The sequence below is a fragment of the Salmo salar genome, chromosome 21 (genome assembly GCF_965601325.2).
Source record: "Salmo salar chromosome 21, fSalSal1, whole genome shotgun sequence".
Taxonomy (NCBI): domain Eukaryota; kingdom Metazoa; phylum Chordata; class Actinopteri; order Salmoniformes; family Salmonidae; genus Salmo; species Salmo salar.
In genome coordinates this window covers 43,096,330-43,121,104 of record NC_138311.1, presented here as the reverse complement: position 1 = coordinate 43,121,104, position 24,775 = coordinate 43,096,330, and the positions used below count along the sequence as shown (strand labels likewise).

The window sequence follows — 24,775 nt, the reverse complement described above, 5'->3', positions numbered from 1 at the left end:
TCATTCCAGATTCAATTGAAAACCCTCCTGCTGACTTTCCAGTGTATTCATGGCAATGCCCCTCCTTATCTCAAAGAACTGCTCTTCCTTCATAACCCCACCCTCAGGTCAAGCGGTAGCCTGCTCCTCCACGCCCCTAGGACCAAGCTCCGCTCCTTGAGGGATCAGGCATTCAACTTGACCGCCCAGAGCTTCTGGAATGCCCTCTCAGACCACCTGAGGGCACCACAGACTCTGGGCTCCTTTAAAACGGGCCTAAAGACCTTTCTCTTTAGGAAGGCTTTGTGTTGAGAGCTGTGCTCCTTGTTGTCCTAGCGTCAGCTGGGTTCTTTGTGTCAGTTTGTCTAATTATGTAAAAAAAAAAAATATATATATATATTTTTTCTTTTATGCACTTTGAGATTATTCGTTATAATGAAAACTGCTTTACAAATGTAATAAATTATTCGTAACTGGTCCTGTAAATTGCTCTGGATAAGAGCGTCTGCTAAATGACTAAAATGTAAAGTCCTGGCAGCCTTCGGGAAGTGAGATGGAAAAGTTTCCTACTTCTTTCTTCAGTGCAAGAACCCAGTCGATGAATGATCCAGCAGTTCGTTATGGGCAGATTAACTAACTACAGGCGACAACAAAGCACGGCCAATAACTAGACATTCTTCTAGTCTCTTTGGCTTGTGAGGTGAGGTACAACTGGACCCTTCCTAATGGGCAAAATGGGTTGAAATTACATTACAACTAAATTATAACTAGTTCAATGACGGCATTTCACCCATCTTTGGCCACTGGGTTTAGACTAAAGTCAGACATTTTTTGATATTCTATCCTCACCCCTGCATTCTCATTATATGACAGTTCCTTTTTTTTTACAGTTGTGAACTACGAGGTTCTAACGTATACTGATTTCATGGTAGAACTCGCAGTCCTTCTATGGAACAACAATGAGCATTTAGGGATAATTAAATGGCGTTTGATGTTTTAGATTGGGACTTCACAGGTACTATTAGTGATTAAAATGTTTTTTAAACGTGTTATGGGATACATTTTCAATAACCTTTCCATCCGCCTGCCAAAATAACTCAAATGTTTCTATATTGCCTAGTATCATGTACACTTAACGATGTATAATTAGTACATTCTATGATCGAATGGCCTGTTATAAAAAAAACTATTTTATATCAACCTTTGCTTCACTTCTTGGCTGTTATTGATATAGGCCTACAGCATAGCCAACTACCGTTAACCAGAGAGCCATGTAATGTTCATGAAATTACATTCTGCTTTCCAGCACAATGCCATTGTTTACTTTTATGCAAAACATGTAAACACAGAGGTGATTGGCATTTCTGGGGATAAAGGGATGACACAAACAAATTGTTTGTTTACCATGTAAAAGCAAACTGTAATTAGTCAAGGATGGTCATGGGAAGAGCGTTAGCTAAGCAGGCCAATAAGGAAGATGTTTTGGACTGTCCTTGGCAGTGGATATGGTAAGTTATGGTATGGATAGTGAAGAAAAGCTAGAATGTGGCAAAAAAATGTAAAACTCACTTGAATTCTTCTAACTACAGCGAGCAGAGGTGCACTAGTAATGGTAAAGGTGGTGGTGGTGGTTGGTAATAATGTAGTTGTAGTAAAATGTGTTCGTAATCATGTTGGTGCTGTGATTAATGTACAGTAAGTAGCCTATGACACGTTGGATGTTAACACATCATATACTGTAAATACTCCATGTGTTACAAGCAGGATGTCATTTTTCAGACTGTACTCATTTGCATAAAATGGGTTGAGAATGCAAATGAGATTGCATAGTGAATAGCTAGGCTAGTGCAATACAGAATCCTTGGGATGTACCTACCCTAAACCCTAACCCTAAACTTAACCCCTACCCTAACCATAACCCTAACCTTAACCATAACCCTTACCTAACCCTGACCTTAACCCCTACCTTAACCATTTTAAATGTCAACTTCAGTGGGGTAAAGTCAGAGTTGGGACATCCCAAGGATCCAGGATAGCAAGGACCTGAATGGCTACCTCTAGTGTTACGCACCATATTTAATGCTAAAGGGCTGTTCCATATTGTTCTGTACCTATTGTCTATTGGACGTGTGGATACCATACTAGTCTTTTCCTTTGTCTATGCATGTCAAAACATCAAACCAGTAATTATTTATCCTGTTTTTCCAAATACAAATCCATATTTCTCACCCAATGTTGTTCTCCAACAAAAAGGAAAACATGTGCCAGTACCCTGAATTATAACTATGTGAGCATTTGAATAACAATACTTTGTTTGTCAAGAGGTAGTATAAAAAGCTCTGAAAACATGTGGAATCTCTCCAACGGAGACCATGGGCAAGGTAGGACTTTTTCCCTGTGCTTTTGAACTGTAAACTCTGACCATTTTACTCCCTTGTCTGCTATGTAATGTGCTCAGTATATGCTGTATAGTGGGTCCCACCCCACCTATATCAGCCCAAAGTGAAACTTATCATTGAAATTTCTTGATTTGCAGATTACATTTTACGAGGACAGGAACTTCCAAGGTCGTAGTTATGAGTGCAGCAATGACTGCACAGACCTGCACTCCTACTTCAGCCGCTGTAACTCCATCAGGGTGGATAGTGGCTGTTTTATGATCTATGAGCGCCCCAACTACATGGGTCACCAGTATTACATGAGGAGGGGAGAGTATGCTGATTACCAGCGTTGGATGGGCTTCAGCAGCTGTATCCGATCATGTCGTATGATTCCAATGGTAAGTTCTGACTGGGTATGGACGTCTTACTGAGGCAACGGAAGGTACCAGAAAATGATTATCAAGACAAGAGAGTTGGAGCAAGGATAAGAACATAATTTATTTATCTTTATTACATCATCTCTGTTTTATGATTTAGGTTCATGAGCTTCCTAGAACTATCCAGGAAATGGATGTTGATATTTAATGCCACCTTGCCATTATATTATCCATCTACTCTCTGTACGGTATCAACTGGATGCCATTTTGATTGCTTTTCCTTTTGCTCCACAGTACCGGGGTTCATATAGGATGCGAATCTACGAGAAGGCCGATTTCAGTGGTCACATGATGGAATTCATGGACGACTGTCCCTGTGTGTCTGATCGTTTCCACCACCGCCACATCTACTCCTGTAATATCATGAATGGCTTCTGGATCTTCTACGAGTATCCCAACTACCGGGGTCGACAGTACTTCCTGAGACCCGGAGAGTACAGGAGATACCGTGAATGGTGCGCCACCTGCGCCATTGTAGGCTCTTTCAGACGGGTCACTGACTTTTAGCCATCCTGCTCAAGCAATTGCTGTAAATACATGCTTAGTTATTAAAATGGTTGAATTTTTAACCCCTTTGTGTACGAATGATCTCTGACTTGTTTACGTTTTCATTATTGAAATAACTAATATTCATGAAATGTTCACTGTATTTATGTGGTTTTAAGTTGGTATAAAATGACACTACCAAGAATGATTCAATAAAGGCCATGTCATTACTTGTGCGAACAATTATCAACTACCACTTTGTTATGGCCAAGCATCCAGTATCTCATATATTGACCAATAAGAGTACTTACTATGGCACTTACTGCATTCAAACCTGAAAACATACACCACTCATCTGGAGGTCACTGTTTTCAGCTTTCAGTGCCAGAAAGTTGTAAAAAATACTACAGCTACTAGACTTTCGGACACTGAAATCAAATGGCTTTAGCTACCGTAAGTGACTGTCTAAGGAATGGCTTCTTAAACTTTTCCAGCTCAAGACCCAAATAAGAAATTCACCATCCTCCTGTGACCCAAACCGTCCCCTAACGACCCAAATGAATAAAAAACGATGTGTGATTCTAAGTTTATTCTGATAACTTACGACCCACCTGTCACATGCCCAGGGGCCACTTTTGGTCCTGACACATAGTTTAAGAAAAGCCCTGGTCTAAGGAGTCAGGCATGACAACATCATGCATTGAAGGAATGTAATGTCATGTAAAATGTGTAATTGTATATAACTGCCTTAATGTTGCTGGAATGCAGATTAGTGGAAAGCATAACTGAGAAAATATTTAATTCAAAGTTGAACACTGTTCTCTAGCATTAATAAACTAGTAATAAATAAATACAATTCCTAAGCATTTATAGTAATTTGTAATGCATTTATGAGCATATATAAATATTTAGAAACATTTATAATGGCTGATTCATGAAAGTTATTATAAAGTGTTACCAAAAGTGGTTTGTGCTAAGGGACTGCCTAAAAATACAGACATTCCAGTATAGTTAAAAAATATATTTTCACATAAAAAGAAAACCACACATCTAGGAAAATATAGAAAATCACCTTAAACAATACGCAGTTATGTATTAAAAGACAAAACAAAAAATAAAGACCATAATTACCATCAACATGAGTTGAGCTATCAATTCAATCAACCAACTTGTGATCACTGGGCAAGTAATACCAAAGACTGACAAAATTGGACCCTATGCATCTCTGCTTGGCACTCAGCATTAAAGAGATAGCTTGCAATAGACTAGGGTCCTGTCCAGGAGGTGTACTTGTACATCAAGCTGCCTCACCCTACAGAAACAGGATTAGCTCCTGCTCCAATGAGCCGATCCGGCTCCCATTAGCCGAGGCTCATGCTACTTGCTAATTTACTTATTACTTCAATCAGAACTAAATAATATGATATTAATTCTCAACCATTATTGGTCCTATCAGTGGTGAGAGGGGAAAAGGGTAATAACCATCTTACGTCAACCCTGGTGGAAAGAAATGTTTGATGCATTGTAGAAGGGTTTGGCAAATATTCAAACAATTATATGAGGTAATTGCAAGATAAAAATACATTCATTCTGGTCTCAGCAAAATCAGATATCAGCATTATATCACTTTAGTAATCAGTAATGAATTAATTGTGAGATTAATACAAATTACATATGTGCATAGCTACATACACTATATTGTATAGAATGAAAGTGACATGAGAGAAATAAGGATGTCAATTGTAAAAAGCACATGCATACTTCCTATGCAATTCTCACATATACACCAGCCCTATCAGTCCCCATCATCTTTTTGAACGGAATGAAGTGCATGCACTTGTGTCTTGAAGGTGTGATGGTTGTCGTTGTAAATCAATCACCCATCAAAACCAATTCTAATATTCAATTCATTAAACAACAATTATTCAATTCATTTCACAAACATTTATCAGCACACTATCCAGTGGATAAATGACAAATACAATTTACAGGCAGGTGAAACAATCATTTCCTTTCAGAAAAACATTGTCACGTACATCAGATATGTGTAGTGAAATGTGTTGTTTTATAGGGTCAACCATAGTAGGAAAGCACCGATGCTCAGGCGCACTTCGACAGATTTCTCACCTTGTCAGGTCAGGTTTTCAAACCAACTACCTTTCGTATACTGGACCAACACTCTAACCGCTAGGCTACCTGCTGCCCTACCTTTCCACCCTTTACTCAGTTATCAATAACAATCTATAGTTGCATGTTATAAGATTATTATTTCAAGGACATGAAATCATTATAAAAGAGATCAAACATGACCAGTATACTGTACTAGATTGAGGACATCATAAAATCGCTTATTTTTTCACTATAACTGTAAAAGTAATATTGGTTTCTATCTGTTCAACTGGGATGTGTACTGTAAATCAACCTCATCTCAGGTTCTCTACTGTACATCCTCGATTACCAGACCACAATGAATGCAAAGAACATTCTTACTGATACGTGTACACAAAAGTTATGCTTATAATGTAACCGACAACACAGGTCATCCCTGCCAGAAATGTATGGATGAAAACCTTTGTTACACTTCATAGGCCCTGTTCAGCAAAAGCCGTCATACTGCTCAATCATCAGCTTTGGACATTTGAATAACAACACACCTTGGCCCTCTGGTTTCTGTATAAAATTACCACAGAGTGGCTGGTAGAAGTACAAGCTGATCCACTGTCAACTACCAACCACCAACATGGGCAAGGTAATCTGAGCAGACTCACAGTATCTACATATAGGCTACAGTTTTACAATAGTAAAATGTACATCCTATATTCTGTAAATATAATATTACAGAAACATTATTTAGCTATGTATTATAGGAATCAGTAATCCAATATTACCAGTGTCTAAAAATAAAATTACGGTACAGTACATCCTTTTTGCCATTTCAAGAATAAAACAAATATGTCACCCCTTTTCCTATAGATAACCTTCTACGAGGACAGGAACTTCCAGGGCCGCTCCTATGAGTGCATGAGCGACTGCCCTGACATTTCCTCCTACATGTCCCGCTGCCAGTCCTGCAGGGTGGAGAGCGGCTGCTTCATGGCGTACGAGCGCCCCAGCTTCATGGGCCAGCAGTTCTTCATGAGGAGGGGAGAGTACCCTGACATGCAGCGCATGATAAGCATGGGCATGATGTTTGACAACATCCGGTCCTGCAGAATGATCCCCCAGGTAAGATACCTTATCTCACGTTTATACATTATTGTGCAATTTCCTATTTTAGGATGAACAACTTTCAAAGAACATAAACATCCTAAAATAATGTAAATAAATAAATAAATGCATTACAGCACAGAGGATCCTTCAGGATGAGGATCTACGAGAGGGAGAACTTCGGAGGTCAGATGCACGAGATGATGGACGACTGTGACTCCATCCAGGAGCGTTACCGTATGTCCGACTGCCAGTCCTGCAACGTGATGGACGGCCACTGGCTGATGTACGAGCAGCCCCACTTCAGAGGCAGGCAGATGTACCTGAGGCCTGGAGAGTACAGGAACTTCAGAGAGATGGGCATGGGAATGGGAGGCATGAGGTTCATGAGCATGAGGCGTATCACTGATATGTGCAATTAAATGTATTTAATTGTTCAAGGTAATAAAATAATTGAAGATCTTTCATAACTCATTTGTCTGTCCGATTTTCATCTACTGGTATTCAGCTTCCGTCAAAACAAATTGCACACCATATTTAACATCACTGAAGCTTTGTAAATGGGTGGCAGGTAGCCTAGTGGTTAAGAGCATTGAGCCATTAACTGAAAGGTCGCTGGTTTGAATCCCCGAGCCGACTAGGTGACAAATCTGTCAATGTGCCCTTGAGCAAGGCACTTAACCCTAATTGCTCATGTAAGTCGCTCTGGATAAGAGTGTCTGGTAAATTTTACCACAGTGATTACATGAAAATGTACATGTAGAGTATACTGTAAGTAGTATGGTGAAAAGTCTTCAAGCAACTCTTTTACATTGTGCAAGCTGCAGTCCTGGTCATACCTGAATGCTTTTGCTTTTTTAAAGACTTTAAGGCACACTAAAAATTGTTTAAAGAAGGGGGTTATAAGTAGTTAATAAAATGTTAGTTATTTAGTTCATAGATAATTATAGTAGAATGGTTGAAATAATGTGCTTGTCTTTCAGCTGGTTGCCTGAGCTTGCATGGCTGCACTGGTATTCATTTCAGTAGTACTCAATAACATTGCAATCATACATGAGATCACTATTTCGCACGCGCCAAAATAACAATCACATAATTTCAAACTTATGTGTTATAACTGTTTATTTATCTGCTCTATAAACTATTCATTCCCATTTTATAAACGAATTATTGCCCCTTTTTACATTTCTTTAAGTAAACCTTAAGAACATGTTAATGGAGACAACTGGAAAATGCCTTAATTAATTACATTCCATGTAACTCTTTAAATATATATATTTTTATTTTGGTTAATATATTGTGTATCGACAGTGGGAGACATACATGACAGATGAGAACAACCAAGTCGGGATTCGTAACCCCGTTTCCAGCGGGTATGCCTGGTCTGGAATGGGTAGCTCTACCACTAGACCAGACACTGTTTCGTTCCATACAATTCGAAAGGGAGTAAAATATTCCTATGAGGAGTACCTAATTACCCAGAGTGCTTATTGCACACATCACATGGGAAGATGATGCCTTTATGTCTCAACTCAAGGCCCACAACTGTGGATGTAGCTAGTCAACATATATAAGAAATGGCATACCATATTTATGTTACTAAGGGACAGCATACATAAAGGCCCAAATCCTAACCTCAGGACCATGTGCTAAGCTCAGACTTGTGTAAATTGTGCATTGAGATCAAATTAAGATTCTGTTAGGATTCTGGCTAAAGAGAACAGCAGGAACACCAAATTAAACTTTGATTTGTCATCTAACTGCACAAATAGATATTGGTCTGATTAGTAGGCTATACAAAATAAAATACAAAAAATAAAATAAAAATACAATTAACCAGTTGAGAACATGTCCTCAAATTCCAATCAAGTTTTCAAGTCTATTTAGAATAATAAAACGTGTTGGGTTGCGGATTGGCTGAAAAACGAATGTGAGATATTGCCGTATTTATGTAACTTTCAAAATGGGCTTAGAGGGAGGTTGAAGACCAAGAAGGAAAATGTGCTCAGAACAGTTTTATGTGTGTTTGTGACTGACTGGTTGCCATTCTCCACAGTTTAAGCTTGCTGAGATAATGCCTTGGCATTAGCTTGGGGAGCTAAAGCAAGTGTTCAGGTCTCTGGCAAGGTTACTTATCAAGCCAGCTTAATTGACAGAGTGTGGTTCATGATGATGAAGAACCAAATTTGAATAGAGAAATGATTTAAAAAAATAAAGCTAATATTGTGTAGAGTTAGTTATACAGTGGGGTATATATTTTTTTTATACAGTATCCAGAAACAAATTCAGTTTACTAAACTGTTTTAACTGTTATGTTGTGCAGAATTGTGCTTGATGTACACGTTTTTATTGAATGAGTCTTTGTGTTCTCTCTGTCACTCACATTGAGGTATTGAGAGTTGCTGGTGCTCAACAAATGTGCAGGTGTTCAAATCTTGGTGTTGAGGTAAAAACGGTGTTATTTTTGAGTGTTGATTCTAGTGGGGTTAACACCAGTGGGATTTAAATTGACCCCACCTGCAGAGAATAAAATAAGTGTTGTTTGAATCACAGTGGAATCAACACCACATGGGGTTGTTGTTTCCCCTGTACATATCCCCGCTACTGTTATTTTACTTAATTATTTGTTATTCTTATCTCTTACTTTTTTTAGGTGTTTTCTTAAAACTGCATTGTTGGTTAAGGGCTTGCAAGTAAGCATTTCACTGTAAGGTCTACACCTATTGTATACGACGCATGTGATAAATAACATTTGATTGAATTTGATTTGTTACTCGACTGTGTTGAGTTATTTTTCTCTCAGATTGAAAAAGACATGGGAGGGTCCTCATTATCCTATTTCCCAGCATGCTTTGTTTCAGGTTGCTTTTTAGAACAGTTTCTTTTAATATCTATATTTCTCCATGTACAATGATTGATTAATTGATCTTAAACTACACAACGATAAATAAAACACATTTTTCTAAACTAATCCAATCTGTAAGTGGTTTGACTTATTTCACCCATTATTGAGACGGTTGTTCCAGTTTAGATGGTTTAGATAGTCTCATTTATCAATCTTCACCTCCTTGGCAGTCAACCTAACTGCAGATTGTGGGTGATTAAAAGTTCCAATAGTTGGATATCTTGACTCTGTCTGAATTACAATAGGAATTTTACAACACTTTGCAAGACAGCATAATATGACTTGTTGATGTGGCCTGCAAACCAGGTGTTTCAGACCACTGTGTTAGGGTAAAACTTGGTTGTCAAAGTATGGTATTATAAAAAAAAATATGTATTTCTTATGACAAAGGCACTCATTTGGTGAAGACTACAGGACTGAAAGTTATCAAATGCAACAATGATATCTCTGTCATTAGCAAATACAGTCATGGGTGGTACTAGAATCTCAAAAATGTGCTCGAAAAGCACCCTGGGAAATAAAAATAACTCTTTAACCCTACAGTGTTAAAAAAAAAAACACCCCCACAAGTTACTGCAAGACCACAGGTGTTAATTCCCCAACACTGAGAAAGTGTAACAGCATCAGCTCTAATAAAGTGTTAATTTTAAGTCAGAATTTGCAACACCTGTGGTGTTAGGGACACAACACTCTTGGCGGGTTAGTTCATCAACCTTTTGAAAAGTGTTGGTTTGACACTATTTCGGTGGGTGAAATATATAGTACACACTAAGAAAGTGTTACATTTAACACAGTGGGTGTTAAAATTCTGATCTCAAATGATAGTTTTATGGTTTTACTTTAGAAGTAAAAAGTATTTTAGGAGAGTGAGGTAACCATTCTTACGTCTTTGGATAAATGGCTTGAAAATAGAAACCATTATTTTATTGACTATAATTTTGTATTTGGACAATGAATATGACCATCAGTTTTCTCTCAAAATGACAGTATAAGACGTAAAACTATTAAATGCCTCGATTCAACAAATGTGTTGAAACTTTGCATGGTGTATACTAGGTTATGGGACAGTATGTAGCATGTTTTCATACTTATTGCGTGAACATTATAGAAGACAATAGGATTGCAGGTGGACCTAACTTTATTTAATTTAAATGTTAGGCTCAGTTTCATGTTGATGATCAATTGCCTGTCAGTTTGGGTGAGCAACAGCACGTCTGATTGAACCAACCCTTGAACTGATGGCTCCCCAGTCACTGTATCTCCTGTACTCGCCAGGCCTCAGGAGGTACTGCCTGCCTCTGTAGTTGGGATGCTCATAGAAGAGCCAATACCCCTCCATAACATTGCAGGAGTGGATATCATTGTACTGGAATCGATCATAGAGGGAAGGGAGGTCATCGGCAAACTCCAACATCTGACCGCCAAAGTCAGAGCGCTCGTAGATTCTCATCTTGTGAGCTCCCTGATTCTGAGGACAAGGAAGAGAAGACAGCTATGTTCATTCAGTTTCTTTACTATTAAGTTTCAAGTTTCATTTTTATTTACCATGTTTATTACTACCTACATCAATGATGGGTTAACTTGTATACCAGGAAAGAGGAATATGGGCTCACTTGAGGAATCATGCGGCAGGATTTCACACAGTCATTAAAGCCCATCCAGCGCTGGTAGTCGGGATACTCTCCCCTTCTCAGGAAGTATTGGTAGCCCATGTAGTTTGGGCGCTCATAGACCATCCAGCTACCGCTCTCCACTTGTATGGAGTTACAGCGGCTGAAATGGATGTGCAGGTCGGCACAGTCGACGGTGCACTCATAGGAGCGACCCTGGAAGTTCTTGTCCTCGTAGAAGATTATCTAAAAATAGTAATCGAAGTAAACATGTGTACAGATGTAGGATCTTAATTTTGTCATTCTTTTGTTTCTGAGATTTTTCAAGCACCAAGCTTCGTGATTTACATAAATTCTCTGCAAATCCACACTAACACACGGTTATATTAACAGTATGGCGCTTTTCATGTAGCCTACTTTCTGCCAGCTAATAGCCTAACCACCAATTAAGCGACATTATGGACTAAACGTTCAAACCCTGTTGCTGCAGGATTATTTTGCTGTGACAATGTAGGTCAAATTAAGATCCTACATCTGTATGAACAATGGAAAGAACATGTGTATGGCTGGTAAAACAACCCCATTCAGTTTTGTTCAATGCAAAGGATCTCTCGCAGGTGTTCATTGTTCTGTGTTCTGTCAGACAAACAGTGAACAAGAACGTGCGACGGGACAAAATATGTGCAGCGAAACAACAATCCTTACCTTTCCCATTGTGTTGGCTAAATTTGGTCACACTGCAACACTGACTAGGCGAACCATGGCCCTTTTTATACCCTCTAGGAATAGAGACATTGATATGTTGATCAATTAACTTTAGATGTCAGCCTTTTTGAAAAGACAGCACGGCTGCCAAACTACAAAAGATAGTTGTTTTTCTTTGTCAGCAGGGTGAATGACCTTTTTGTTCGCTACACAAAGGCTTCAATGGTGCTAATTAACCCCTCATGTAATAGACGTGTTTATCAGCGGCAAAACAAGATCTAGTAACTTAAAGAACGGATGACAGAATACCCAACGCAAAGCTGATGACAGAATACCCAACCCAAAGCTGATGACAGAATACCCAACCCAAAGCTGATGACAGAATACCCAACGCAAAGCTGATGGCAGAATACCCAACCCAAAGCTGATGACAGAATACCCAACCCAAAGCTGATGACAGAATACCCAACGCAAAGCTGATGACAGAATACCCAACCCAAAGCTGATGACAGAATACCCAACGCAAAGCTGATGACAGAATACCCAACCCAAAGCTGATGACAGAATACCCAACCCAAAGCTGATGACAGAATACCCAACCCAAAGCTGATGACAGAATACCCAACCCAAAGCTGATGACAGAATACCCAACCCAAAGCTGATGACAGAATACTCAACCCAAAGCTGATGACAGAATACCCAACCCAAAGCTGATGACAGAATACCCAACCCAAAGCTGATGACAGAATACCCAACGCAAAGCTGATGACAGAATACCCAACCCAAAGCTGATGACAGAATACCCAACGCAAAACTGATTTATCAAGCATTTATTTGATCTTTAAAAGTAGGTCCTCACAGATACACATTAATTGATTTATGTGATTCACCTTTCACTGGAGTGAATGTAAAATATGATCAGATGTGCACAAATATCACCAGTATTGTTTGACATGTACTACTTTCTGAATCTCTAGCTACATACAAATATAATCCATGAACATTTCAAACACACTGCAAAATATAATAAAAATATGATGGATTATAGAAAAGGACAGATTTGACTCCCCTTGCCTGGTGGTTTCCGTACTGTTTCAGGGGTGAGGTTTTGGAATATGTCCAGTCAAACTTGTGCTCGTGCCACCTCTGGTCTCAGTTGATCCACAGCCAAGTGAGGGGCTGCTGGTGTGGCCAACAACCCAGGTCATGTGATTGACTGTATTGATAGAGTTTTACACTATAGGCAACAGGAGAGTGACCCTAGTGGCCAACAGGAGAGTGACCTTGAATATTTACATTGGGACTCATTTTGACTGTAATGAATGGCTGCTTCCCGATTCTCCAGTCATTTCCAGAAGTACGTAATGAAACCTGAATGACTGTGAATTTGAACAGGACAAACTGTTCAACTGTATTGTGTACCATCATGGTCACCATTCATGTATTCAAATAGCAAACTGCTTCCACAACCCCTTCTGATTCCTCTCTGCAACAACTCTGTCAGCTGATAGACAATCACAACTTGGTATCAAAGTAGTTCGATGTTAAAAATAAAATTTAGAGAGATTGCGGTTTCATTTTTTTTGGTAAGCAAATATTAATGTCCATGGCTACAAAAGAAACCAAAACAGGCTTTTGCTTTCAAGGTAAGGAAACATACATGTAGTGACTACAGCTGCAGAACCTAGGCCAAATTCCCCAGGCTATTTGTCAATGCCAGATCTTGTGATGGTTGACAGCTTTATTCTAGCTAGATAAGCGTTATTTAAATGTTTCTGTAGCGGTTGATATATGAGCTCTCTGCTTCCTAATGCACATCATTAAAATGCATCATGGCATAGTACTGTATATAAACAATGTGTTTGTTATTCATTACATCTAATTGGTCTATTTTTACATGTTATTTAGTATTAGTCGACTCTTTGTTTATTAGAAATGTATACATATTTATATTATGCATATCTACATTTTGCTTATCTACATTATGCATATCTACATTATGCATTATGCATATCTACATATACAGTGAGGGAAACAAGTATTTGATCCCCTGCTGATTTTGTACATTTGCCCACTGACAAAGAAATGATCAGTCTATAATTTTAATGGTAGGTTTATTTGAACAGTGAGAGACAGAATAACAACAAAAAAATCCAGAAAAATGCATGTCAAAAATGTTATAAATTGATTTGCATTTTAATGAGGGAAATAAGTATTTGACCCCCTCTCAATCAGAAAGATTTCTGGCTCCCAGGTGTCTTTTATACAGGTAACGAGCTGAGATTAGGAGCACACTCTTAAAGGGAGTGCTCCTAATCTCAGTTTGTTACCTGTATAAAAGACACCTGTCCACAGAAGCAATCAATCAATCAGATTCCAAATTCTCCACCATGGCCAAGACCAAAGAGCTCTCCAAGGATGTCAGGGACAAGATTGTAGACCTACACAAGGCTGGAATGGGCTACAAGACCATCGCCAAGCAGCTTGGTGAGAAGGTGACAACAGTTGGTGCGATTATTCGCAAATGGAAGAAACACAAAAGAACTGTCAATCTCCCTCGGCCTGGGGCTCCATGCAAGATCTCACCTCGTGGAGTTGCAATGATCATGAGAACGGTGAGGAATCAGCCCAGAACTACACGGGAGGATCTTGTCAATGATCTCAAGGCAGCTGGGACCATAGTCACCAAGAAAACAATTGGTAACACACTACGCCGAGAAGTACTGAAATCCTGCAGCGCCCGCAAGGTCCCCCTGCTCAAGAAAGCACATATACATGCCCATCTGAAGTTTGCCAATGAACATCTGAATGATTCAGAGGACAACTGGGTGAAAGTGTTGTGGTCAGATGAGACCAAAATGGAGCTCAACTCAACTCGCCGTGTTTGGAGGAGGAGGAATGCTGCCTATGACCCCAAGAACACCATCCCCACCGTCAAACATGGAGGTGGAAACATTATGCTTTGGGGGTGTTTTTCTGCTAAGGGGACAGGACAACTTCACCACATCAAAAGGACGATGGACGGAGCCATGTACCGTCAAATCTTGGGTGAGAACCTCCTTCCCTCAGCCAGGGCATTGAAAATGGGTCGTGGATGGGTATTCCAGAATGACAATCACCCAAAACACATGGCCAAGGAAACAAAGGAGTGGCTCAAGAAGAAGCACATTAAGGTCCTGGAGTGGCCTAGCCAGTCTCCAGACCTTAATCCCATAGAAAATCTGTGGAGGGAGCTGAAGGTTCGAGTTGCCAAACGTCAGACTCGAAACCTTAATGACTTGGGAGAAGATCTGCAAAGAGGAGTGGGACAAAATCCCTCCTGAGATGTGTGCAAACCTGGTGGCTAACTACAAGAAACGTCTGACCTCTGTGATTGCCAACAAGGGTTTTGCCACCAAGTACTAAGTCATGTTTTGCAGAGGGGGTCAAATACTTATTTCCCTCATTAAAATGCAAATCAATTTATAACATTTTTGACATGCGTTTTTCTGGATTTTTTGTTGTTGTTATTCTGTCTCTCTGTTCAAATAAACCTACCATTAAAATTATAGACTGATCATTTCTTTGTCAGTGGGCAAACGTACAAAATCAGCAGGGGATCAAATACTTTTCCCCCCTCACTGTAGATTATGATATTCAAATTGTATGTGATATAAAATATAAAATAAAATATATGTATATAAAATATAATTTATTATTTAGAAATCATAACAGCATCCCAGTCTTTGGATGAGTCTCAAATCTATAAGGATTGAATCTAATGGTTAAACCTATAAAGTCATCATGTTGGAGATACAATAATTCAACTGAATAATTTTTATTGACCTGTCATCTCTGCCCAAAATCCAGCACTCTGCTCTTATACTGTGGAGGTGCTGCCCTCTCCTGGGTTTCCTGTGACTTTTCTAAGTGGCAGTATGTGTGTAAGGATGGCAGTATTTGTGGAGCATAAATGGTTCAGCTTTGGAGCTGTTTATTTCAATAAGTCTTCACTTCAATAAAAAATGTATAATATTTCATAGCTGTTTAAAGGGGCAATCTGCTTTGGTAAACAGCTGAGGGAATGGGCTTGAAAAATGTATCCACTGATATCAACAGTACATTTAATTTTATATTTTTTATTTAACGAGGCAAGTCAGTTAAGAACAAATTCTTATTTTCAATGACGGCCTAGGAACAGTGGGTTAACTGCCTTGTTCAGGGGCAGAACAACAGGTTTTTACCTAGTCAGCTCAGGGATTCAATCCAGCAACCTTTCGGTTACTGGCCCAACGCTCTAACCACTAGGCTTCCTGCCGCCTCATGATGATGTGATATGCATGATATGATATGATATAAACGCTATATTTTTAACCATGCTTTGGCTATACAGTGTTTGTTTACATTTACAGAGGAGTTAAAACAAGCTTATATGTTGGGTTCTGATGGGGCATTTATAATATACATTCTTCATGAATCAATGGGTATATATCATTCATTTAAATGTACAAAAATGTATACAACTGCAGATTGCAGTTTAAACATCCACACAAGATGTATTCCCAACAAATATCCACAATTCATTTTCTATCCTTTACAGTATGAATAATTAGAGTTGTGTCACAGTTGTGTTGTGTTGTTGCTTCTATTGCAGCTGAAGCAGGAGCTGTAACACAAAGTATTTCCAACAGAATATTTACTTACTACTAGAATAGACAGTACTTTAACATTTACTTCAACATTAACCATATATAAGGATCAGTGGTTTTAACAGATTGGGATTTTTCAACATTTTCTAACACCATTAATTAACTCCACATCAAGTTTTGAAGTACAATGTATCTGCTCCCATTGCACTTGTATGGGAAAACGAACCATACGAACATGCAGATGTCTCTTCTGAATGCCCCTTTACCTCAAACCAAGGACTCAAATGAAAATTAAAGACACTTTCATTTAAAAGTTAGGTGATTTTATTTAGACTCGTAATTTTAGTAATTGGTGAATTTAATAACAAGAATCCAAAATACGCCTCATGCTGTTGAACCTCATGGGGTTGGAGCCCATGTGCATGCTCAACTCTCTCATGTTCCTGTACTCTCCAGGCCTCATGTACATCTGCCTGCCTCTGAAGTGGGGCTGCTCGTACATCAGCCAGTGGCCGTCCATCACGTTGCAGGACTGCATGTCGTTCATGCGGAAACGATCGGTCATGGACTCACAGTCGTCGCTCATCTCGTGCATCTGACCTCCAAAGTTCTCCTTCTCGTAAATCCTCATCCTGAAGTTTCCTCTGTGCTGTAAATGGATATGGGAAAAGTGTTTTACCAAATCATTCCAAATATACCATCACATTGCTTTTGCTGGAGTTGTACATGTGGCCTATGGGAGTCAAAATGAACAGGTTTAATATATTTACCATGGGGATGTTACGGCAAGATCTGATGCAATCACTCATGCCCATACGCTGGTAGTCACCATACTCTCCCCTCCTCACAAAGTACTGGTTTCCCATGAAGTTGGAACGATCGTACACCATGAAGCAGCCGCTCTCAACTCTGCAGGAGTTGCACCTGCTCAGGTAGGAGGTCAGTTCAGGGCAGTCGCTGGAGGTCTCATAGGAACGACCCTGGAAGTTCCTGTCCTCGTAGAAGATGATCTAAAAACACACAACAAAACCATCATTTATTAAAATTAGATGTAGTTCTAACAGTACAGTACAATTCATTGATGGTTATAAACAAATTTGAAAAACTTCTGCTTAAAACGTCCAGTTTCATCAAAGCTCCACACACCTTGCCCATAGACATGGTTGCGGTTACTGTGTTGGTCTCAGGATTGCACAAGTTTCTGTATGTCCCCCTATCGCTTTTATACCTGAGCCGACCGATAAAGAATATGTGGTTCCATTGTTCAAACCCCTGACAGAGCAACATGGCATAGAGGCCCCCCTCCCTGTACAGTACAAAGTGGCCTTTAAAGGGTCATTATTAAAGGGTCATTATTTCCGGCTGGGTGCATTTGTGAGGAGAGCCCATGCCTTTATTGTTTCTGTTGAATAACAGTAGAAGCGGGAACTGTTCATATTGAGACTTTTCATAGATATCAACTAAGTTAACTGACATTTGTTCATGGGTATTACGATTCCAATCTTTTATTTAAAGAAAAACACAAAAAATGGTAGCATCATGATTCAAACATCAGTCCATTAGAAAAAATATAACACATGACTGAAAAACATGATTTCATATTAGCTGGTCTTGCCCAGTGTGAATCAATGTGGATGAAAATGAATATATTAATGTTCCCAATGTAATTAGATGGTTGTTGGAATTTTCTTTCCTCCAGCAAAACTGTAGGCATACAATTCATAAATTGTGAAATTGTATATCTGGAATCCAAGAACATTCTAGTAGTGGTTAGTAAAGTGGAGCGGTAGCAACTATATGATTGATTACTAAGTGCCTTCAGACAGTATTCATACCCCTTGACGTTTTCCACATTTTGTGCTACAGCCTGAATTTAAAATGGTTTAAATTGATTTTTTTCTCTCACATATCTAAACACAATACCCTAAAACGACAAAGTGAAAACATGTTTTTAGATTTCTTTGCAGATTTATTGAAAATGAAATACAGAAATATCTAATTTAATATCACATACCGAGTCAATAATTTGCAGAAGCACCTTTGGCACCTTTGGCAGCGATTACAGCTGTGAGTCTTTCTGGGTAAGTCTCTAAGAGAATTCCACACCTGGATTGAGAAACATTTGCCCATTATTCTTTTCATAACTCTTCAAGCTCTGTCAAATTGGTTGTTGATCATTGCTAGACCACCATTTTCAGTTCTTGCCATAGATTTCTAAGGAGATTTAAGTCAACACTGTAACTCTGCCACTAAGGAATATTCACTGCCTTCTTGGTAAGCAACTCACGTGTAGATTTGGCCTTGTGTTTCAGGTTATTGTCCTACTGAAAGGTGAATTCAACCCCGTGTCTGGTGGAAAGCAGACTGAACCAGATTTTCCTCTAGGATTTTGCCTGTGCTTGGTGTAACCGATGTGAAATGGCTAATTAGTTAGAAGTGGTGCGCGCTAATAGCGTTTCAATCAGTGACGTCATTCGCTCTGAGACTAGAAGTAGGGTTTCCCCTTGCGTTGCAAGGGCCGCGGCTTTTGTGGCGCGATGGGTAACGATGCTTCGTGGGTGTCAGTTGTTGATGTGTGCAAGGGTCCCTGGTTCGAACCCGGGTTGGGGCGAAGATAGGGACGGAACCTACACTGTTACATTGGCACCATTCAGTATATTTTTTATCCCCGAAAAACTCCCCAGTCCTTAATGATTACAACCATACCCATAACATGATGCAGCCACTACAATTCTTGAAAATATGGAGAGTGGTAATCAGTAATGTGTTGTATTGGATTTTCCCCAAACATAACACTTTGTATTCAGGACAAAAAATGTATTGCTTTGCCACATTTTTTTGCAGAATTACTTTAGCGTCTTGTTGCAAACAGGATGCATTTTCCCTCTGTTAATTAGGTTATTATTGTGGAGTAACTACAACGTTGTTGATCCATCCTCAGTTTTCTTCTATCTTAGCCATTAAACTCAAACTGTTTTAAAGTCACCAGTTTCCTTCCTCTCCGGCAACTGAGTTAGGAAGGATGCCCGTATCGTTGTAGTGACTGGGTGTGTTGATACACCATCCAAAGTGTAATTAATAACTTCACCATGCTAAAAGGGATATATAATGTCTGCTTTTTTAAACCAATCTACCAATAGGTGCCCTTTGGGAGGAATTGGAAAACCTCCCTGGTCTTTGTGGTTGAATCTGTGGTTGAAATGTGCTACTCAACTGAGGGACCTTACAGATAATTGTATGTGTAGGGTACAGAGATGAGGTATTCATTACAACTATTTAAACACAAGTTTTGCACACTGAGTGAGTCCATGCAACTTATTATGTGACATGTTAAGCAATTTTTTCCTGCTGAACTTATTTAGACTTGCCATAACAAAGGGGTTAAATACTTATTGACTCAAGTCATTTCTGCTTTTAATTTTTAATTAATTTGTATATTCCACTTTGACATTATGGGGTATTGCGTGTAGGCCAGTGACAAAAATCTAAATTTAATACATTTTAAATACAGGCTGTAACACAACAAAATGTGGAAGAGGTCAAGGGGTGTGAATACTTTCTGAAGGCACTGTAAATAACATTTTACACTGATATTTACATGGAATAATTTTTAGGGGAGTAATTCAGTACCAATTTAACATTTGTTAACTGCCTGGCACATAATGATGCCCATAAATGCTATTATTAATAGTCTTTGGCCTTTTCTGACAATATTAACAGACCTTGAAGCAACATCTCAAGACATCAGTCAGGAAGTTAAAGTTTGGTCGCAAATGGGTCTTCCAAATGGACAATGACCCCAAGCATACTTCCAAAGTTGTGGCAAAATGGCTTAAGGACAACAAAGTCAAGGTATTGGAGTGGCCATCACAAAGCCCTGACCTCAATTCTATAGAAAATGTGTGGCCAGAGCTGAAAAAGCATGTGTGAGCAAGGAGGCCTACAAACCTGACTCAGTTACACCAGCTCTGTCAGGAGGAATGGGCCAAAATTCACCCAACTTATTGTAGGAAGCTTGTGGAAGGCTACACGAAACGTTTGACCCAAGTTAAACAATTTAAAGGCAATGCTACCAAATACTAATTGAGTATATGTAAACTTCTGACCCACTGAGAATGTGATGAAAGAAATAAAAGGTAAAATTAATCATTCTCTCTACTATTATTCTGACATTTCACATTCTTAAAATAAAGTGGTGATCCTAACTGACCTAAGACAGAGAATTTTTACAAGGATTAAATGTCAGGAATTGTGAAAAACTGAATTTAAATGTATTTGGCTAAGGTGTACGTAAACTTCTGAGTGCAACTGTATCTGGATAGCATTACCATTTATAGACATACCTTGGAAGACCACCTCAAGCATCTTAACAGAGTCTGCAAGGTAGGAGACCAGATACTTGGGTAACCAACTGGGAAAGGGAGAGGTCAGACCCCAGGTGGACAAATTGGAGATCATTCAAAGCCAAAACTCAAGTGAAGTTCTTGCTTGGTCTTGTTTGAGGGAATGTGTATTTTGTGACATGGGAGTAGGGAGTTTGATGTTTTGTTTCAGTATTTCAGCATGGTGAATGGTCAATGTTCACACATAGACAACAGAGTAATTTGTTGTGCCTGATAATTTCCTTATCTATCTCATTTGAAAACTAGTATCTGACAATAGTTTTGCAAACACAAAGTTGTGTGTGCAAGATACAGGAGAACAGGAAAAGTTCAACCCAGAAAAAAGGTGTGAAGTGTGTAAAATCCAGGTCCATCCATTCAGGTGTGTTTTAAATATAAAAAGCCTTTTTTAAGCGGTATATTGAGCATTAACATAATAAACTTAATATTAAACAAACATGAAAGGGAAAAAGTGTATAACCTCCATTTTTAAATGCTTTTTGTAGGTTTGGCATACACTAAAGCATCGTAACCTTTGATGGCACATAAACACACTACTATTTAACCATTAAATACAATTACATAGTTACCCTATTATTTAATCAGTGAAGAAACTCTTATCCACAGTGACTTACAGGAGCAATCAGGGTTTAGTGCCTTGCTCAAGGGCACATCGACAGATTTTTGACCTAGTCGGCTCTGGGATTCAAACCAGCGACCTTTCGGTTACTGGCCCAGCGCCATTTCTCAGAAACACTAAGACAGATTAAAGTCATATATCATACTGTGTTCAGTATTGTCTGTCCCTACAGGTTCATGTTTTGGGTCAGACACTGACTGGTTCATTTTACCTTTTTAAATAGGAATATGGAAGGAAATGCAACCAAACATTTTATAAAATATACATTTCATTAGCTACATCCATTAGGTAAAAGCTATGCATTGATAGTTCTATTACGACTTCCAACACTTTCTCCTACTCTTTGTTTTGTATCTAATCATGGGTCTCTAGTTTTACATTGGGCTCCAGTAGTAGAGTGATGCATTGGCGTGCCTTGCAAAATGTGATGATTTTATTCAAAAGCAAAAGGAGTATAGGATCAATGTAGTTTCAACCACTTATGGAAAGTGTTTGAATCAGGACAAAGCAGGACACGACTGGATTGGTAAAAATGTGTTGTATTAGGCCTCTGTGGATTTTTGCAGAACAAGACAAAAGACTTGATATTAAATAAGAAAAAAACTTTTTTATTTAAAAATCAACCGTTTCACTGAACAGGTGGGCCTGTGAATTTAACAGGAGTCGGTGATCCTTCTGATGGAACTGAACTTCATTCCATTGTATCCCTGCATCTCCCTGAGGTTTCTGTACTCTCCAGGCCTCATGTACATCTGCCTGCCTTTGTAATGGGGCTGCTCGTACATCAGCCAGTGGCCGTCCATCACGTTGCAGGACTGGCAGTCGGACATACGGTAACGCTCCTGGATGGAGTCACAGTCCTCGCTCATCTCGTGCATCTGACCTCCGAAGTTCTCCCTCTCGTAGATCCTCATCTTGTAGTTTCCTCTGTGCTGTTAACATACATTTTGTATATGGGATTAGTTTATTATAAACATTAAACTGTGTTGGAATCTGAGATGTATCATGGTGGTTCATACCATGGGGATGTTACGGCAGGACTTGATGCAGTCATCGAAACCCATCATACGCTGGTAGTCAGGGTACTCGCCCCTTCGCATGAAGTACTGGTTTCCCATGTAGTTGTTGCGATCGTAGGCCATGAAGCAGCCGCTCTCAACCCTGCAGGAGTTGCACCTGCTCAGGTGGGAGGTCAGCTCAGGGCAATCCTGGCTGGTCTCATAGGAGCGACCCTGGAAGTTCTTGTCCTCGTAGAAGATGATCTGAAAACAAATACTCTTGCAATTAGCCAGAAGAATATGTGACCAGAATGTGTTCAGAACTGTGTAGAACTTTCCTTTAATTGGTGGTTATAATACAATGCTTTACACTGGACTGCATTATTCAATCAAATCAATCAAATGTATTTATGAAGCCCTTTTTACATCAGCTGATGTCACAAAGTGCTATACAGAAACCAAGCCTAAAACCCCAAACAGCAAGCAATGCAGATGTAGAAGCATTGAATTTTGATGTTTGTATAGTGTTATTACTGTATTTAATGTATATATATATATATTCTATAAAACCACTGCATTACTCTATATACAGTAATAATCAGATCACATGAACACTAAACCGCAAATAACAATATTAACTCACCTTTCCCTGCATGTTTATGGTTATTTTGAGCGATGCTATAGCTATGCCGGTCTGCAGCTTGTTTTATACCTGATGTGACATCCAAAGAATCTCTGGTTCCATTGTATGAAACACATGAGTCAGCTGTATGCTATGCAATGGTTGCTCCCACTGTTTGTCACCACAGACGGGAAAGCATTATTATGTACAGTCAAAAGTGGGGACAAATGAGAATTTTCTGCCTTAAAAGCAATGTTGAGGGTAATTTAGATGCACACATGTAGTTTTAGGCCAAATGGTCTTCGATTTCAGGAATGGCATTCTGAAATGAGTCCCTGTCATGTCTGTTTTAATAGCAGTCCTATTTTTTTGAATGAATTTTTTTTTGGGGGGGACAAATGCTATACTGTACTTCAGAATCTCAAATCAAATAAATTTTTATTTATCACACGTGCCGACTACAACACGTGTAGATCTTACCGTGAATGCTTACTTACAAGCCCAGTTTTAAGAAAATAGAGTTAAGAAAATATTGACTAAATAAACTGAAGTAAAAAAAAAGCAACTCTATAAAATAACAATAATGAGGCTATATACAGGGGGAATACCAAGTCAATGTGCGGGGTACAGGTTAGTCGAGGTAATTGAGGTCATTTGTACAGGTATGTAGGGGTAAAGTGACTATCCATAGATAATAAACAGTGAGTAGCAGCAGTGTAAAAAACACTGTTTAAAAATGCATTTATGAGTCTTCAATTTATTTTCGTATACCTTTGACAAAGGTACTACAGTATGTTAAACCAACCATCAACATTTTGATACTTACAACATTTTCATAGTTACTTATTCAAAAGTACCCACATGCCTACAAATGGCCAAAACATCCCCAATGTCAAGGGCCGGTAAAGAGGAGTGTCTACGTTCCACATGTTCTGAGGGAAGCACCTGTTTCAAGCAAAGTATGCTTCTGTTGGCTCCTGACCTGTCTGCCAGTCATGTACAACCTATCATCTTAACAATCCTCTTGTGGGCACACCTAGCTTTTTTCAAACATGAGATGAGGGGAGAGACGAGGGAGGTCACTATCTATGACTAAGTCACTATCTATGACTCGTCAGAGCTGCTGGTTTCCAGCATTTTGGGTACATTTTCTCAACTGAGGGCTGAATCACAACTTGATGACATGGATCAAACATTTTCACACAATTCTATCATTGACTTCTATCAATGCATGATTTACATAGATATTTGAGCTACACATTCTTAGCGTGTTTGTATTTGGCAGGGGCGCAACTTTGGTTTTAGAAGTGGGGGGACATAATAGCCTACCCGACCGCTCGGAGGCATTCGCATGGTCCTAAAGCACACCGTTGCCTCATTTTGTGTCACATTCCAATGATAAACCTGGAGGGCACAAAAATGCAATCTCCTAATGTGGGGGGGACATGTCCCCCCCTGTCCCCAGTGAAAGTTGCGCCCCTGGTATTTGGTTGACCACCGGATTCATCCGATGTCATTGAGGAGTTTACCACATCCATCATCGGCTTCATTAATAAGTGCATCTTATATGTAAAATGTAAATATGTAAATTGCATGTATATGTAACAAAAAGCAGTAAAAACAAAAATAGCCATTTTTTTCACTGGGTTAATTTTAAAAAATCAATAAAAAAATCAATAGAAAGAAATACATCGACGACATTGTCCCCATAGTAACCGTATGTACAGTACATATCCCAACCAGAAGCCATGGATTACAGGTGTAACAGTTTAGCTTCCGTCCCTCTCCTCACCCC

General features: G+C 39.1%; 5 protein-coding genes across 5 annotated transcripts; 2 read left to right on the top strand and 3 right to left on the bottom strand.

The window, feature by feature from the left end:
* Window positions 1-2,300: 2,300 nt before the first annotated feature.
* LOC106582322 (gamma-crystallin M2) lies at window positions 2,301-3,366 on the top strand. Its single transcript, XM_014165303.3, has 3 exons — window positions 2,301-2,360; window positions 2,516-2,758; window positions 3,032-3,366. Exons 1-3 carry the CDS (start codon window positions 2,352-2,354, stop codon window positions 3,302-3,304), a joined length of 525 nt encoding a protein of 174 aa, XP_014020778.1. The 5' UTR covers window positions 2,301-2,351; the 3' UTR covers window positions 3,305-3,366.
* A 2,584-nt stretch (window positions 3,367-5,950) lies between these two features.
* On the top strand, window positions 5,951-6,960 carry LOC106582319 (gamma-crystallin M1-like). Its single transcript, XM_014165301.3, has 3 exons — window positions 5,951-6,032; window positions 6,257-6,508; window positions 6,628-6,960. The coding sequence occupies exons 1-3, from the start codon at window positions 6,024-6,026 to the stop codon at window positions 6,910-6,912; spliced, it is 546 nt and encodes a 181-aa protein (XP_014020776.1). The 5' UTR covers window positions 5,951-6,023; the 3' UTR covers window positions 6,913-6,960.
* A 3,555-nt stretch (window positions 6,961-10,515) lies between these two features.
* Window positions 10,516-11,765, bottom strand: LOC106582321 (gamma-crystallin S-1). Its single transcript, XM_014165302.1, has 3 exons — window positions 11,711-11,765; window positions 11,009-11,251; window positions 10,516-10,863 (listed from the first exon to the last, which is right to left on the bottom strand). Exons 1-3 carry the CDS (start codon window positions 11,717-11,719, stop codon window positions 10,585-10,587), a joined length of 531 nt encoding a protein of 176 aa, XP_014020777.1. The 5' UTR covers window positions 11,720-11,765; the 3' UTR covers window positions 10,516-10,584.
* Window positions 11,766-16,639: 4,874 nt separating this feature from the next.
* On the bottom strand, window positions 16,640-17,568 carry LOC106582324 (gamma-crystallin M3-like). The gene is made up of 3 exons (XM_014165306.3): window positions 17,485-17,568; window positions 17,109-17,348; window positions 16,640-16,987 (listed from the first exon to the last, which is right to left on the bottom strand). The coding sequence occupies exons 1-3, from the start codon at window positions 17,497-17,499 to the stop codon at window positions 16,697-16,699; spliced, it is 546 nt and encodes a 181-aa protein (XP_014020781.3). The 5' UTR covers window positions 17,500-17,568; the 3' UTR covers window positions 16,640-16,696.
* A 4,379-nt stretch (window positions 17,569-21,947) lies between these two features.
* On the bottom strand, window positions 21,948-23,083 carry LOC106582325 (gamma-crystallin M3-like). Its single transcript, XM_014165307.3, has 3 exons — window positions 23,002-23,083; window positions 22,380-22,622; window positions 21,948-22,292 (listed from the first exon to the last, which is right to left on the bottom strand). Exons 1-3 carry the CDS (start codon window positions 23,011-23,013, stop codon window positions 22,014-22,016), a joined length of 534 nt encoding a protein of 177 aa, XP_014020782.1. The 5' UTR covers window positions 23,014-23,083; the 3' UTR covers window positions 21,948-22,013.
* Between the last annotated feature and the right edge of the window lie 1,692 nt (window positions 23,084-24,775).